Below are 18403 nucleotides of genomic sequence, written 5' to 3' on the forward strand. Positions count from 1 at the left end.
TCTAAGCTCCGCAGTCCTGCCACATCCAGCCATGAATGGTGGTGGACAATTAAACAACTCACTAGAGGAGGCTCCACAAATATCCCAATCCTCATGGTGGAGGAGCCCAGGACCTATGTACAAAAGACAAGGCTGAGGCATTCGCAACAATCTTCAGCCTGAAGTGCCGAGTGGATGATCTATCTTGATCTCCTCCAGAGGTCGCCAGCATCACAGATACCAGTCTTCAGCCAACTTGATTCACTCCATGCGATATCAAGAAACAGCTGAAGGCACCGGATACTGTAAAGGCTATGGGCCCTGTCAATATTCCGGCAATAATACTGAAGACATGTGCTCCAGAACTTGCCACACCCCTAGCCAAGCTGTTCCAGTACAGCTACAACACTGGTATCTACGGCAATGTGGAAAATTGCCCAGATGTGTCCTGTACACAAGGAAGAGGTCAAATGCAACCCAGTCAATTACCACCCTATCAGTCTACTCTCCATTTGTGATGGAAGGAGTCATCAACAGTGCAATCAAGCGGCACTTACTCAGCAGTAACCTGCTCAGAGATGCTCAGTTTGGGTTCCGCCAAGGTCACTCACTTCCTGACCTCATTACAGCCTTTTTTCAAACATGGACAAAAGAGCTGAATGCCAGAGGTGGAGGTGAGAGTGACTGCCCTTGACATCAAGGCAGCATTTGACTGAGAGTGGCATCAAGGAGCCCGAGCTAAACTGGAGTCAATGGGAATCAGGGGGAAAACTCTCCGCTGGTTGGGGTCATACCCGGCACAAAGGAAGATGGTTGTGGTGGTTGGAGGTCTATCATCTCAGCTCCAGGATATCACTGCAGGAGTTCCTCAGAATAGTGTCCTCGGTTCAACCACCTTCAGCAACAAGACCTGGACAATATCCCGGCGTGGGCTGACAAGTGGCAAGTTATATTTATGCCACACAAATGTCAGGCAATGACCATCTGTTACAAGAGAGGATCTAACAATCGCCCCTTGACATTCAATTGGATTACTATCGCTGAATCTCCCACAACCAACATCCTGGGGGTTACCATTGATCAGAAACTGAACAAGACTAGTCACATTAATACTTTGACTACCAGGGCAGGTCAAAGGCTAGGAATCCTACGGCAAGTAACTCTTTCTCCCCCCCCCCCCCCCCCCCCCTCCCCCAAGCCTATCCAGCATTTACAAGGCACAAGTTAGGAGTGTAATAGAATATTCCCCACTTGCCTGGATGAGTGCAGATCCAACAACACGCAAGAAGCTCGACACCATCCAGGACAAAGCAGCCCACTTGATTACTCGCTCTTCCACAAACATTCAAACCTTCCACCACCAACAAATAGTGGCAGCAGTGTGAATCATCTACAAGATACACTGCAGTAACTCACCAAGGTTCCTTAGACAGCACCTCCCGAACCCACATTCACTACCATCTAGTAGGACAAGTACAGCAGATACTTGGGAACCCCACCACCCAGAGATTCCCCTCCAAGTTATTCACTACCCTGACTTGGAAATATATTGCCATTCCTTCACTGTCGCTGGGGCAAAATCCTGGAACTCCCTCCCTAACAGCATATTGGGTGTACCTACGCCCAAAGGTTGCAGCGGTTCAAGGCGGCAACTCATCACCACCTTCTGAAGGGCAACTAGGGATGGGCAATAACTGCTGGCCTAACCAACTACGCCCACATCCCATAAATGAACTGAAAAAAATGTTTTAAAACTTTGTTTACTATTCCTTGAATTTTTCTGAAAAATACCTTCATTTCTGTTCTCTTAACTTCAGACTTCTTAGACACTCTTTCTGTCCCAATTCCCTGGTTATCTGGACTGTAACTTGTACTTTAGTAAGCCTGCCTCTTTGCTGCTCCAGTCCTGTCCAGTCTTTCTTCTGGCAGAATTGAGAGATATTTACTCCCTGCTGTCTTTCTTCAACTGCAAACAAATTCAGCTAAACTCAAAAAAAAAAGTGCCTCAGTTGCTAGGCAATGCCTGTATAGTCCTGCTGGCTTATTTACTCTTCTTGCCTTGGCCCTCTCCAAGCACAATAGAAACAGTTGGAACTGAACCAAACCCCTTTGCCCAGCATGAATCTGACGACGTGTTTTACCCTTCCAGGCACAAACACTAAACTATACCTTATTTCTAATATTTACTCATCTACAACAAGAACCAACAGGCAATGGACTAAATCCCAACCCTTGATGCCAATAGTGCATCCAAAGAAGACTGAGACTCCACCCTGGAACACCATATACTCCAGTGTTCCCAAGGTAGATGAGATTATCCTCCTTGAGACTTCAACACCAGGATTGGACAGGACTCCGAAATCTAGAAAGGAACCATCCGAAAGGAAGGAGTTGGGTATTGCACTCCCAGCGGTGTTCTCCTGCTCGCCGAATGCACAGTACACCAGCTTATCATTACTAACACATTATACTGCCAAAAAGACAAGTTCAGGACCTCCAACATCAAAGCACTGGCATGTGATCAATTTTGTCATTGTCCGATCCTGAGACCAAAAGGATGCCCTCTTCACCAAAAAGTGATGGCCAGTACAGATAACTGCAGGACAGATCACTGGCTCACCCGGTGTTCATCAAAATCCAGTAGAAGCAGCGGGAGGTAAAGAAACAGCTCAGAAGATCAATATTGAGCAGCTTCTAGAGCCAAGCACGCTGGTGAAATTCCAACAATGTCCCCTCCAAAATCTCGAAAAGAATGGAGGAAAACTGGAAAGAGTTGATGACAGCCATCTTCTCAAGCTGTGAAGAAACCATCAGCTACAAGACCAGGAAACACCAAGACTGGTTCAAGAAGAATGACCACACCAGCTGAATCGCCAAGAAGAGGAAAGTTCTCTGCACGTGGCAAAAAGACAAAACCAGCAAGGCAAAGAGAGCTCATCAATAAGCCAAGGGGGAGGTACAAAGAACAATGAGGGAAACCAAGAATCAATGGTGTACTGAAGCTCAAGGAGTTGCAACTCCTCACTGAGCAGCATGACACCGGGAGCTTCTTCAGTGCCACCAAGGTAACATATGGACCCAACACCCGAGGCCAGAGTTTTTCAAACTTTCTTTGCCCGCGACCTATTTTTACTAACCGGCTATCCTTCAGGACCCATGTGGCCGACCTTCGCGACCCACGCCGGCCGACCTTCGCAATCCACCATTTTCTCTTAACTTTAATGTGAGAGGTGAGCTTGGACTTATGTTCTATAGTCTAGGGTAACAAAGAATTAGAAATAACCTAATTGAAACAGGCATTATTCTCTCAGGACTCTACAGAGCAGATGCAGAATGTAAGTTTTCCTCAGATGGGTGGTTTACAGTGTGCGGATATGGTCTGAAAATTACAATGTTACAATTTTAGATACAGATGAGGAGGAATTCTTAACTCGAAGTATTGGGAATCTTCATAATTTATAAAATTCACTATCAAAGAGATTCTGCAGGCTCAACCATTGAGCATATTAAAAACAGATGCAGGAAGACTTAATTGAATTGAAAAAAAAAATCTTCTCCTGGGTCAGCGCGCTGGCATCAGGAGGAGGCGGTGTTTCTCTTTTGGCTCCGGGCATGCGCACTGATGATCGGGCATGGGCACTGATAATCGGGCACGGGCACTGATGATCGGGCACGGGCACTGATGATCGGGCACAGGCACTGATGAGCAGGCACGGGCACTGAGGAGCAGGCACGGGCACTGAGGAGCGGACACTCATGCGCAGCGCGCCCGCATTTTTAAAGCCAGTTGTGGCCGTCCTTTTTAAAGCCGCTCGCGGTCACAATTTTTAAAAGCCAGCTGCTTCGGCCGTTGCGCCTGAAGTCACGCGATCAGGAACGCCACAATGTTTGGCTCCGCGACCCTCCTGTCATCCACCCGCGACCCACCTGTGGGCCGTGACACCCACTTTGAAAATGCCTGCGCTGGGCCTCAAACCAGTGCGTAGTAAGATTGTAACTCTCGAGAGACAGAGGAAACATCAGTCTTCAATGCAGAGAACATTTCAAAGAAATCTGAAACCATGATACAACCACAGATGAGGACGTACAAGAGGAAGTCCCCCAACTCCCCATCAAAGATGATCTGGGACTCCCAGCAAGCAGAGTGGACAGGATCCCAGTGGAGATTTTCAAACTTGGAGAAAAGATGACCCATCATCTCCATCAGCTGCTGCTGAAAATCTGGGACAGCGAGGAAATCCCTGCCAACCTCAGGGATGCCGTCATCACCACAATCTTCAAGAAATGAAGCACAACGGACTGTGGGAACTACCCAGAAATCTGGCTACTCTCAATCACTGGGAAGGTCATTGCCCAAATCCTCGCTAGCCACCTTCCCCCAGTTTATGAAGAAATCCTTCCAGAAAGCCAGTGTAACTTCCGACTAAATTGTGGATCAGCGCACGTGATTTTCACTGCTGGGCAGCTCCCAAGAGAAATGCCAGGAACAACATCAATCATTCGACATGGCCTTCATTGATCTGATCAAGGCTTTTGACTCAGTCAATCAGGAAGTGTCATGGAAGGCCGACTTTCCAGAGAAATTCATCAACATTCTCTGACCCCTCCACGACAAAATGTCGGTGACAGTCGTCACCTAAGAAATAAGACCAAATCCTTCCAGGTAAAGACTGGAGTCAAGCAGGGACATGTCATTGCCCCTACCCTTTTCTCTATCTTCATTGACACCATCCTTCACCTTGTCGAGAGCAAGTTTCCCAGTGGAGTGGACATCGTCTACAGGTGGATGAGTCTACCAGATATACGGAAAACCTTTTAACCTCAACTGGTTGAAATCCAAGAAAGCGATGCTGCCATCACTCGTAAAACTTCAGTTGTTAAAACGAATTAATGGCCCTGTGACTCTGTTCCTCTATGTTTTATGGAAAAAAAAGTTATGGGCGGGATTCTCCATTGGCCAATGCCAGAATCGGGAAACACGATTGGGCAGAGGGGGGGTTTGAGGTCGGGGTGACCCCCCACAGGATTGGGGCAGTGCCAAGCCGGTATGGGTGCCAGCACATGGTGAAAGGTGGGGGTCAGGGTTATGGGTGTGTGGGACTGTGGTTGGTGCCAAGGACAAAGTGCTGCCTGCTCACCCTGGCTGCCCGAGGAGGTTGTGGACTTTTTTTTTAATGGCACTGCATGCCAGTCTGGGTGGTGTTGCTCATCGCGCTTACTGCCTTTGCTACCTGCGCCTAGGTACGGCAAAGAGTGGCCGCTGGCAGCTCCTTCCTGAATCGGGGTACAGGATGGCCACCTCTCCTCCATGGCGTCCATCAGGGTCTCGAGCTTGGCAGCCATAAATCTCTAGTGCTTAAAACATTAATGCTTACTTTAAATGCATGAGGAATATATTGAGTACATCATCTCTTTGTCTTGACAAAAAAGTGTAAAGCGTAGGAGTATTTAAAGGCAAAAATTTACAGGATAGCATCAGGGGCAAAGAATAAAACAAAAGTTGCTTAAACATCATTTGAACTTGAGTGAAATGACTTGTGTAACTAATATTTAGTGAACTTAATCAGGGCAATATTATTCTTGTTTTTTATGACAGGTCTTGGGGGGCATTCATGGTAATATCAACAATAAAATACTAATGACTGCAACATAATGACTACAGGTTTATCAAGTGATAGTCAACAGTACATTATAACAGGTTACTCACCTCCGGACTCCCCAAAGAATGTCCGCAATCTACAAGGTATAAGCCATGAGTGTGATGAAACACTCTCCGCTTGCCTGGATGAGTCCAGCTCCCATAACACTCAAGAAGCTCGATAACATCCAGGACAAAGCAGTCCACTTGATTGACATCGGTTGTCATGGTGACACGGGGCTGGTTTAGCGCACCGGGCTGGTTTAGCACAGTGGGCTAAATAGCTGACTTGCAATGCAGAACAATGCCAGCAGCTCGGGTTCAATTCCCGTACTGGCCTCCCTGAACAGGCGCCAGAATGTGGCGACTTGGGGCTTTTCACAGTAACTTCATTGGCACCTACTTGTGACAATAAGCGATTATTATATTCTTATTATCCACAAACAATTCACTCCCTTCGCTACCAACGCACAGTGGCAGCCATGTGTACTATCTACAAGATACACTGCAGGGATTCACTAAGGTTCATTCAGGAGCACCTTCCAAACCCACGATTGCTACAATTTAGAAGGACATGGGGAGAAGATGCATGGGAACACCACCACCTGGGAGATCCCCTCCAAGCCACACACCATCCTGACTTGGAAATATATAACCGCTCCTTCACTGTCGCTGAATCCAAATCCTGGAGCTCCTTCCCTAACAGCACTGAGAGAGGCAGCTCCCCAATACATTCTCAAGGCCAATTACGAATTGGCAATAAATACAGATCAATATTTAAAAAATAAAAATTGATGGCAAAGTAGCAGAAAATTTACATTTTCACATTTCCAATCATGGATTTTAAATGTTTCATGATGATGAGTCCTCAGATCAGGCCTGTTATCTAGCAACAAAAACTAAAATCTAGATCATTATAGATGTGAATGTGTAATAGACTCGTCACAAATTCTAAATTAAGATAGAGTGAGCACTGCGTGTATAATGAGAAATAATAAGGTGAGCCACATACAATGGTGGTGCACATATCAAAGCAATTACAAACATTCAGTTTAAGAGATTATCTTGCAATCCATCACCTCTGTATCCTTTTGATGAGCTTGTGCAAGTTTTTGAATTTCATTTTTTGCTTCAGCAACAGAATTCTTCTCCCTCTCAAAGCTATGTTTCACATTTTGTAGCTCCATGTTCATAGTGTCAATCAGCGCATCTTTTTCAGAGCATTCAGTGCGCCAATGGTTTAACTTCTTATTTGTAGCTGTCAGGTCTTCATGAACTTTCTGAAGAACAAAGGTTCACATTAATTCAAATCAGGTATCCAGCCTCCTGCTACCCTTATTATCACAGTGAAAAATCTTCAGCACATTATCAAATGAATGAAATGAAAATCGCTTATTGTCACGAGTAGGCTTCAATGAAGTTACTGTGAAAAGCCCCTAGTCGCCACATTCCGGCGTCTGTTCGGGAAGGCTGCCAATTCTTTATGTTGCAATCCAGCATTTAATCTCCTTTAGCATAGAGAAAACAAACCCCTCAAATTCAAACTTTGGGGGGGAAGGGGACTGAGAGAAGTGCTGATAATGTCTTAATACTGATGAAATTCTGAGACCACCTCAAGTGCGAATTTAGGAGACAATCTAACACAAGGCTCGTCAATTACCAGTACCTGTAGCACATTAATTCTTCTGGAAGAAACCAAATCCATTTTCCATGACAGTAACATCACAAGAATGCTTTACCAAATGCAGGGTGCGTACGATAAAAAAGACATGCCCCATGGTAAAGCTGCAGGAAGGTGAAATCCCAAGCCTCTTTTAATGAAACTTGGAAATCAGATGCTCACCATGAAAAAAGATCTATGAAAAATCATATGTGGCTGCAATATGCTTTCTGATATATCTGGCAAGCATCCAAGCAATGCTGAATGCTTTCAATAATCCACAGTAATAATCCACAGTAATTAAGTTGACTTAATTACCTGCAAAGACTTGCATTCAAAGTATCATATTGCATCATTGACTTTGTCCATATATGTGTTTCTGGAACCCACCTCTTCATTCACCTGAGGAAGAAGCAGTGCTCCGAAAGCTCGTGTTTGAAACAAACTTGTTGGACTTTAACCTGGTGTTGTAAGACTTCTTACTGCGCTCACCCCAGTCCAACGCCAGCATCTCCACATCATTGGATTTGAAGGAAGAGACTAGTTGTCGGTGGTAATTCGAATCACACACTAGTCATCTAGCCAACTGAGCTAACCAGCCCGCTTCCGTTTCTTTACTACAACCATGACCGGTCTCTTTGCTTTTTGTTCCATGACATCTTAGTCTTTTACAACGCTCCTGCCCTCTATCCCAGCCCTTCTTTCATTCTCTTCCACTGCATAAAACATTTCTACCTTCCTTCAATTTTGACTTGAAACATTAACTCTCTCCACAGATACTGCCAGACCTAAGTATTTCCAGCACTTTCTGTTTTTATTAGCAATTTGATAAAGTATTTGTTGAAGCCTTTGGTATAATTCATCCAAAGACAGAGAATTCCTTATTGGGCTTGGATCAAACCTTTTAAGATTAATAGTGTGAAATGCACCAGTTGAAGCTCAATCTTATCTGAGTCCTTATGAAATCTCTTGGTACTCAGCACCTTAATTGTGAGTCTATCGAGGATACATCCATAGATATCATCAGAGACTGCAGTGCTGGCTGTACTCCGATACACATTGAACTTGTGTAAACAGAAAGTCAAAAGTTTCTATTGCAACTGAAGGAAAATAAATTCTACAAATCATAAAATCCCTTCAGTGCAGAAGGAGGCCATGCAACCCGTCAAGTCTGCACCAGCTCTCCACAAACCCACCCCCATGCAAAATGAGAGGACGTATAATTGCTTAAGTTTAATACTAATAATTTGCAAATATTTTGCAAAACAAAACATTGTTGAGAACAAAAATATATGATATAGAAACTATACTTTCTAAATATGACATAGAAACTATACTTTCTAAATATTATATAGAAACTATACTTTCTAAATACGATATAGAAACTATATTTTCTAAATATGATACAAAACTATACTTTCTAAATGATAGAAACTATACTTTCTAAATATGATATAGAAACTATACTTTCTAAATATATAGAAACTATACTTTCTAAATATGATACAAAACTATACTTTCTAAATGATAGAAACTATACTTTCTAAATATGATATTGAAACTATACTTTCTAAATGAAGACAATAGGCCAGACATGAGGGTCAGACCCAAAGATTATATGTAAAACATTTTATGTTAAATAACAAAACTATCTAACAAATCAATTCAAATCTTACCTCATGATTTTCATTTTGTGACCAGATTAACTCTTTGTAAGCTTCGCATTGTTCATTGATCTTCTCATACAAATCCCTCACTTTGTTGAGCTGAAACAAACAAAAATAATGGGCTTTTACAGCGAAGTTCACCATTTTCTAAACGCACACCTAATTGCAGTAAGAAAGGGCCTTGCAAAATTGCTACTTTATTTTCCCGCGAGAAGATCATTGGGTACTCTCACAAAGTTCTCATGTTTCTGACAAGAAGGGGCAAAAAGTTCATGTGTTATCATACTCTCACTTCCATAGTTATCAAACCTGACAGAAAAAAGAACCTTGTCAAAACAAATCAGCTTTCCGGCAAGTAAGATTTCTCTTTAAGTTTCTGAATTGGTCTTGTCATGAAATCATCCCTGAAGGAGGATTACCGTTATGCTGATATTAACTTAGGAACTAGAGTTGTTCACATTTCTGCTAGCAGCTGGATTGCAATTATCTGGTTCAGATTTGAGCAGTATAAAACCGTTATTGTTTTATATCTTGCTTTCACTGAATTCCCCTACTTTAAACCAGTTCCATTGTTGAATTGCTGAGCTTACATTTCTCACTCAAAGTGCTGCCCCACATGAAGAAACTATTCGGAAAATAAATCTCGACTTCTCACCTCCCCTTCTTTTGTGCAAACAATACGCAAGTTTATACAGAGAGCGGAATCAAACTGATGTGGCAGCAAATCTGCTGTTTGCACTTTTGCGCCTCCAAATTGGTCCCAGTACAGACCTGGTCCCTGCAGTGGTTTCCTTCAGGCCAAAACTGATTCAGATTTCATTTATAATACAAAGCCATGCTCAAAAAAAAGCTCTGTCCTTCTCCAGTTTTGCCTCCTGCTAGTCAAATTGCCTCATGTATCATACAGCTCAGTATCACAAGGTGGGGAAAAAAAAACAACCTAAACACATGGCTCGCGGCTTCTCAAATATTTCAAATCACATCGCTCGATCTGTGTGCCAATTAAAGCAACTCTACCAATTATTGCCAAAGTGCTCCTGAAACTGATGGTTTAAAACGAAACAAATAGATCCCATTTTTTTTTAAGATGCTTGCAATTACATCTCCATATACAAACATTTCCAGAGAAAGCAATGCCAAAAGTAATGTTACACCCTCCGCTGCTAACTTTTTCAACTTTTTGTAATCACATCACATGCGCTTCCCTTTCTACAAAACAAGGGACTGGGTTTTTCCCTCGGAGACAGGAATTGGGAGACGGTGTGAATTCCAGGTCACCTGCCTCTGTTGCCAGCCTCCTGAGAAGCAGGATTTTCCAGAGATCTGGGCTTTAATGACCCTAGAGATGGGTCTGCCACCCAATTGGTGGCTAGGAGGTAGAAATGGAGGCAGGACATTTGGAAAGCACACCACCTTCTGCCCCAAATTGACAACCACAGCTGTGGCTGCCTATTATAAATTGTGCTTCCAGGGAAAATGTTCATGGTACAAATTTCCCACTTTTAGAGGCCTGGAACTCAGGATAGGCGAGTCTGATAGGAACCACTCTGCCATGTTCAGCGCTCATTTCAAACTGCATTTTCTCACGAGTTTACAGGCGACCCTGTCCCTACCTCCAGAGAGCAGCAGATCTCTGTCCACCTCATTGAAGGTCGTCCAACATACAAGGGACGCACGTTTAACGAGCCTACAGAGATACAAATTGCCGTGTTTAACAGAAACTGACCGATTCAGAGGCCCACTCCCTGCCATTTTTCCAAGGACAGGGAAAAAGGCGGAAATGAGACAGGATTTCCAGCTGTGTTCTCAGTGGCCATCTTTCTGCCGTCCCACCTCCATTCCACACGGATATCAGAGGGGAAATCCTCGGCCAAGGTATTTGCCAATAAAATCCATTCTGATATTGGTCACTGTAAACACTATTAGTTCTTGCGTCTGTTATTGAATTCCCACATTTTGATTGCTTTTTCACTTACCCTTACTTTGCCTCCACCCACACCACGACTTTTTAGGTTGGTCTTATTTGGAAAATGCAATTTATTTTATCAGTGTTGGTTTCCAATGGAATAAAACCACATAATTTTCAGTTCATCAAATTCCATTACATGATGTTTTAACAATTTGAAAATGTAATGTCGTATAATCAAATGCAATTGCTTAAGTGGAGAAATCTCGTGAAAAAAACCCACTGGTGACTATTAATTGGATTGGAAGGATGCAAGTGAATGAGAGAAAGTAAATTCGCAATAGTCCCAGATGACCATAGGCTCTTTACCCCTTTGAGGGGGAGAGCTGACTGGTAGTAATTTGACCCGAGGATCACCACCTCATGCAAGGAGCAAGGTTGAGAAGGCGGGGCCTTCATGAATCACCTCAGCCCATACGGGAATTGATCCCATGCTGCTGGCCTCACTCTGCATCACAAGCCAGCTGTCCAGCCAACTGAGCTAAATCTGGTCATCTTTTCCTGAAATGACCCGATGCAAGGAAGTTAAAACGTATGACAGCTCAAAATAACAAGTACACATATAAAGTAATCCAGCTTAGCAAAGTTTAACAAGCAGATTTGAAAAGTAACATTCATCAGAGAGCTTTAAGCAACAACGTAATTATTATTTATTTTTGAATTTGCTGGAAACAGGACTTGAGGCAAATAACCTCCCTCATTACTTTAGAAAGCAATGTTTCATCACTGTGAGGATCAGTCAATCGGCCCAGTTAAAAAGCATTCAGATTCAAGGTCCTAAGTTCATAAGAACATAAGAACTAGGAGCAGGAGTAGGCCATCAGAACCCTCGAGCCTGCTCTGCCATTCAATGAAATCATGGCTGATCGTGTGCACTCAGCTCCACTTTCCGGCCCGAACACCATGCTGCTTCTGCCCAATGGGACAATTTCCACCCAGATGCCTCGCTATTTCTTCCTTGATGATAGATTCCAGTTCGGGTACTTTTTGCCCAGATAATGCACTTGTACATCTTTAATTAACTAAATAACGCCTGGCCAGTTTTCTGCATGCAGGTATCTTGGACAGCTAACACACATGTTTAAAACAGAAACTATGCTGCTAAAAGTAAACTGAATTTAAAGTAAGGTTATATCAGGCTGTTCTGGTAGCTTTTCTTAACAACAGAATTCTTTTTAAGGCAGAAAGCCGTTGGGCAATATACCGTTCGCAGCGCTGACCAACTGCTTAAGACCCGAGGGCTCCTCTCCTCTCTGCCCAAGGCTGCTGCTTGATCATGCACCACAAAGACTTTTATTTCTCTTGCCTACCACCCTGCTGCTTTCATTAGTTCAATAATAATTTTGCACATTCCAATGGGAAAGCTACTGTGATGGTAGCCAATTAGGAATCACGATTATGTTAAATTCCCAAACACTTCAAAAATTCAGGGTGCTTGTTATATTGGTGAAGAAGAATTAGAACTATATTGTTGTGTGCATTTGTACCTAAGTGTTGAGGATGCCACATCGGTCAATGCTGCACTATAGTCTATGCACTCAACTGACCAGGTATTATTCTGCCGCAAAGAAAAGTGCACTTGATGTTAGCTCCAGAACGTGTCTAAAAATATGATTCGTTCAAACTTCTAAGAACCACAAGACAGAGCAATGCTATTCTGAGATGTGCTTGACCTATTAGATTGATATCACAAATTCTGTTTCTGAATGAACGGAACAGTACAATACCCAATTTTGACAAATGCAAGAATCTCGGAGTTACTTCAAAGTCAGTTGTTGCATAAAAAAAGTGATTAAAAATGTTCAAATATTCTGATGAAAGATGCACTCATAGCAGCATAGAAATATAAGAAAAGGAGCAAGAGTCGGCCAGTCAGCCACTATCAGCTGGGCTGGATCACTTTCCCAATCTGTTTATCAATAGCAGGACTGACTTCCAACAGGTTTCAGGCCACAAGGATGCGGAAATCCAAATTAAATATTCAAATGGCCCATTAATGGCCATTTGGCAAGGCTGTGGGTCGTCCACCTCACCTGGTGGGAAGGCCCAACTGAATGCAGACAGCCTCGCAATGGCAGTGTGGGTTGGGCTTCATAGAATTTACAGTGCAGAAGGAGGCCATTCGGCCCATTGAGTCTGCACCGGCTCTTGGAAAAAGCACCCTACCCAAGCCCACACCCCCACCCTCCCCGTAACTCCACCCAACCTTTTTTTAACACTAAGGGCAATTTATCATGGTCAATCCACCTAACCTGCACATCTTTTGACTGTGGGAGGAAACCAGAGGACCCGGAGGAAACCCAGGCAGTCACGGGGAGAACGTGCCGACTCCGCACAGACAGTGACCCAAGCCGGGAATCAAACCTGGGACTCTGGAGCTGTGAAGCAGCCGTGCTAACCACTATGCTGTCATGCTGTCCGTGTTGTCCATATACGTAGTGTGCTGCTGCCTCACCTCAATTTTTCCCTCCTGTCTTCATACATTTAGTAGCAGGAACTAGGCTAATATTGTATGGTTCATGGTGCAAATACATCCGTCCAAGCTGAATAGTTCAAGGGAGAAGGTGCTGTGTAACCTTGTGCCAGATATATTCCCATCCAATTCATAACCATGGGTGTTCTCACCCATCCATTTTGACATACCCTGTTGTGGGTGTCGCTGGTTAGGCCAGCATATATTACCAGTCCCTAATAGCCCTCGAGAAGGTGGTGAGCTGCCTTCATGAACTGCTGCAGTCATTGTGGTGTAGGTACACCCACAGTGCTGTTAGGGATCATGCTCCAATTACTGCCTTTCCAAGAAAGCTATTTCCCTATTGATGACCACAGTATCACTGTTTAGAGTTTAGATTGAGAAATTCTAGGATAAATTTACTAAAACATCAATGTCATCAATCAAATGGTGATATTAATGAGAAATTCCAGGGTCAGTAGTAGAAATGTAGCTAATTAATCAAATGCAGGTATTTATACTCACTAATGAAAATATACATAGAGAGCCAACCAAATAAGACCAACACTCCCAAGATAAAATGGTGTTGTTTCCCAAGACAATACTCCTAAAGCATATTTCAACAGATTTACTTTGAACAATGACCCTGGACAAATTTAAAGTGGGCAGCACGCTAAATGTCTCATTAATACCAAATACCACAGACTCTTCACACCTACTTACTAATGCCACCCACAGATCATCACACTTAAATGAGCTATTCACAATGTCGGTCAGACTAACAATATTTGTTATTCACTCACAAATTTGCATATTTATAAAACAGTAATTGTTTGATACATTTATTTGTTTTGCATCGAAGATAAAATGCAATCCAAGTTTCCTTTTCCTGGGTCAGTTGCATGCACATACAGTACTTACTTTCAATCACTGGCAAAAAACTCCAAGTTTGCCTGATTCCTACTGGTGTCAAAGAATAGTTGGATTCTTGTATATTAGCCAGTCGAGAATAACAGAGGTCAGGGCAAAATTATTCCATGCTATTTTAAAAAGCATCAAGTCACGTACAGCTAATGCATACCTCCACCATGGACTCTTTAGGTAAATGCAATATATGGTGTGGTCCTATGACATACAGATCAGACGGCTTTGGTTTCAATTTACAGTCTCTTTTATGTTAGATAATTGCACTTAGATGAGCCTAGAGGGGTATTCGTCACTGATACACGGTGTCTCTGTTGGAAATCAGAGTAAATTTAGAACATAAGAGTGCAGAAGGCGGCCATTTGGCCCATCGAGTCTGCACCGACCCACTTGAGCCCTCACTTCCACCCTATCCCCGTAACCCAATAACCCCTCCTAACCTTTTTGGTCACTAAGGGCAATTTATCATGGCCAATCCACCTAACCAGCACATCCTTAGACTGTGGGAGGAAAACGGAGCGCCCGGAGGAAACCCACGCAGACTCGGGGAGAACGTGCAGACTCCGCTCAGACAGTGACCCAGCGGGGAATTGAATCTGGGACCCTGGCGCTGTGAAGCCACAGTGCTATCCACTTGTGCTACTGTGCTGCCCTGGAAAAAGTCTCCCAGGGCTCCCACGACTGTTCTCTAACAGGTGCCCTTTGCTGGAGGACTGAGAAATATTCTAGCAAGAAGGACTCTGAATTTGTCAACATCGTTTACAACTGTCTCCTGAATGGGCATCATGAACCTCCCCTGAAAAGCACGTTGTTTTCTATGTTTACTTCTTCCAAGTGACCAGAAACTATTTGGGGATTAGAAGCAATTAAATTGTTGAGCATAAACATTCAATCCAACTAGGAATAAGAGCAGGCGTTGATCCAATTCTGAGTATATAACTTAACATAAAAAACCTCTGGGATACAAGGGTGAAGTTTAACAACATTGACTTGAGGATAAATAGGTGTAGAATAAATTTGGGCAGCACAGTGATTAGCACAATTGCTTCACAGCTGCAGGGTCCCAGGTTCGATTCCCGGCTTGGGTCACTGTCTGTGGGGAGTCTGTACATTCTCCCAGTGTCTACGTGGGTTTCCTCCGGGCGCTCCGGTTTCCTTCCATAGTCCAAAGATGTGCAGGTTAGGTGGATTGGCCGTGCTAAATTGCCCTTAGTGTCCAAAATTGCCCTTAGTGTTGGGTGGGGTTACTGGGTTACGGGGATAGGGTGGATGGTGTGGACCTTGGATAGGGTGCGCTTTCTAAGAGTCGGTGCAGACTCGATGGGCCGAATGGCCTCCTTCTGCACTGTAAATTCTATGAAAATTCTATGAAATGGACACCCTATTATGCAAGGTATCCAAATCAAAAATAAATTTTTATGGCAGGGCTGAACAGAAAATTGAAATGAAACAATAGGACAAATATGACACGAGCGACACAGTAGCACAGTGGTTAGCACTGTTGCTTCACACTGCCAGGGACATGTTTGGGTCACTGTCTGTGCGGAGTCTGCACATTCTCCCCGTGACTGGGTGGGTTTCCTCCGGGTGCTCCAGTTTCCTCCCACAAGTCCCGAAAGACGTGCTTGTTAGGTGAATTGGACATTGTGAATTCTCTCTCAGTGTACCCGAACAGGAGTTGGAATGTGGCGACTAGGGGCTTTCACAGTAACTTCTTTACAGTGTTAATGTAAGCCTACTTGTGACACTAATAAAAATTACTATTATTATTAATTAAAACACGAAACTTGCATAGCATGCAGAAAGATAATCACAGGGCACAGAACTATAAATAAGCAGGTTTGTAGAAGAAATTAGGCTATCAAGAGAGAATTGCAGAGGAATGTAAAGTACCAAAAACAATAATATTCCAAGAAAAATACAACTACAGGAGGAAATCTAGGTTTTTACATGGTTTAAAATGAAAATTTACAGGATTTAGTAAATGTGTTAAATGGCTTGGAGGATTTTTCCCCGGGGAAAGCACCTAAAATATTTAACTCAAACATCAGTTATGTGGACTTCCAGACTTTGAATTGGAGACTCTGAATAGGCTGGAGGAAGTGAAATTCCCTTGGACAGTTGGATTATACCCCAGCGAGATAAACGCATATGTGAAACTGACACATTTGATGAACAATGGGCAAATTCCCATAAACTGAAACCAGGCGGACGTTATTCCTATATTCATGGATAATTAAGTCTGTTTGACCTACCTAAAAAAAAAGTTAGGAAACGGTTATGATACCAGCCAATGTTACTACTTGACGGTAAGGCCCTGGAGTTGAACCCAGTGTGACAGATTCTAACATGTATTTTATGTTTAGAGACATGGATTAAAGTCACAGGACTTCTGATGGACTTTTAACAGAATAATAAAATGTTTTCAAACAAGATTAACTGCAAAACACTACACCTTCACCCTAGCTATACCTTTACAGATATATTCAGCTTTGCAAGGTTAACACAAGTTACAACATCTCATTTAATGTTCTAAGTACACAGTCCGTGTGAACGACAAAGTGAAATGTGGTCAGATACACCACACTCTGAACCCAAAACATCTTCTGGGATTTTCCATCAAACTCCCCCCAGATGCTTGTGACACTGAGATGCAACTGGTATCTCTAGAATTATGGCTTTCACGAAAGTTTCCAAACTCCACTCTTGAAGAACACACTTTTAAACCTTCTTCCACACAAGCTTCTCTCGCAGATGCCTTCACCAAGGCTCCACATTTAGGGTTTCAAACTCTCCTTTCAGTATTCCTCTGCCCTGGATCACCACAAGCATTCAAGCTTACACACATTCTCTCAGATACCAAGCCATACCAACAGAACACCACTGCTTCACAGGCTGTATTCAGCGGTCACCAACCTTAGGGTTACTTTAGCTGTCTGCTGGATTCTGCCCCTTACTTAACGTCCTGCCTGTTTTGGCAGTCTGTGGGAGCTGTTTTCTTCTTGGTTACCTGGTTCCAACTGAATTCAAATGCTCGGCCTTTCAGTGTGGGCCTCAGGCTTTGAAGCCTAAAATTGCTTTTACATTGTAAAACCTCGATTACAATGCAGACAAAGTATAAAGTGAAACTAAGCTAAAGTCCATCTTGAAACTAAGCTAGGCTTGTGGGCACCTTAGCTTAACATGAAGCTAACTGATGTTTTAACCCTCTCTTTTTCTCCCTTTCTTAGCAGACAATTACATAAACACAAATTAAGCTCAAGTGTATACCTTATTCATAATACTCTCAAACAAGTATAAATTGTTTAAACTATCTCTATTTCCTAACAAAACAATAATCAAAAACAGAAGTGGAATAGTGCCTATATGAAAATAATCTGATAAATGATGACCAACAGTAGACTTTTTTTAACCAACTGCAGGTATTTTATCTTGAGCAAGTAACATAACAAAGTGATGAGAGAAAATCATTTGATCTACCGTATCTGCATCCAGGAATTGGATTGCTATCTGAAAAGAATGTGCAAGGTTAAGGTGTAAGGCAGGTGAGTGAGACTGGGTAGAATGCTCTTCACGGAGCCAGTACAGACTCGATGGGCTGAATGACCACCTTCTGTACTGTAAATATTCCATAATTACCATCAAGCCAGGGGATCCACGTAGTTCAATGAAGAGTTCAGGAATGCATCCAAGGAGCATCAACGGGCATACTCAAAAGTTGAGGTATCAATCTGGCGAAGCTATAATACAGGATTACTTGCATGTCAAACAGCATAAGCAGCAAGTAATAAACTGAGCTCAGCAATTCCACAACCACCTGTTCAGGTCTGCAGTCCTGCCATATCTAGTTGTGGATGGTGGTGGACAATTCAACAACAAATATCAGGAGGAGGAGGCTCCACAAATATCCCCATCCTCAATGATAGGGGAGCCAGCGCATCAGTGCAAAAGATAAAGATGAAGCATTTGCAACAATCCAGCCCGAACTGCTGAGAGAATGATCCAACTCAACCGCCTCCCGAGACACTCAGAATTAGACGCCCGTCTTCATCCAATTCAATTTACTATGAGTGATATCAAGGAATGACTGCAGAGGGCAGCACGGTGGCGTAGTGGT

General features: G+C 43.1%; 1 protein-coding gene across 2 annotated transcripts in view; it reads right to left on the minus strand.

Annotated features, from left to right (window-relative positions):
• The window catches only part of LOC119970052 (coiled-coil domain-containing protein 171-like), a 282328-nt gene that overhangs the window by 179528 nt on the left and 84397 nt on the right, over positions 1-18403 (minus strand). For both annotated transcript variants that reach the window (XM_038804011.1, XM_038804010.1), the window contains exons 12-13: positions 8954-9043; positions 6697-6897 (exon numbers count right to left, since the gene is read on the minus strand). In XM_038804011.1, the coding sequence (XP_038659939.1) occupies positions 6697-6897; positions 8954-9043 (291 nt within the window). The remainder of the gene's footprint in view (positions 1-6696; positions 6898-8953; positions 9044-18403) is intronic.

This window comes from Scyliorhinus canicula, chromosome 8 (genome assembly GCF_902713615.1).
Source record: "Scyliorhinus canicula chromosome 8, sScyCan1.1, whole genome shotgun sequence".
NCBI lineage: Eukaryota > Metazoa > Chordata > Chondrichthyes > Carcharhiniformes > Scyliorhinidae > Scyliorhinus > Scyliorhinus canicula.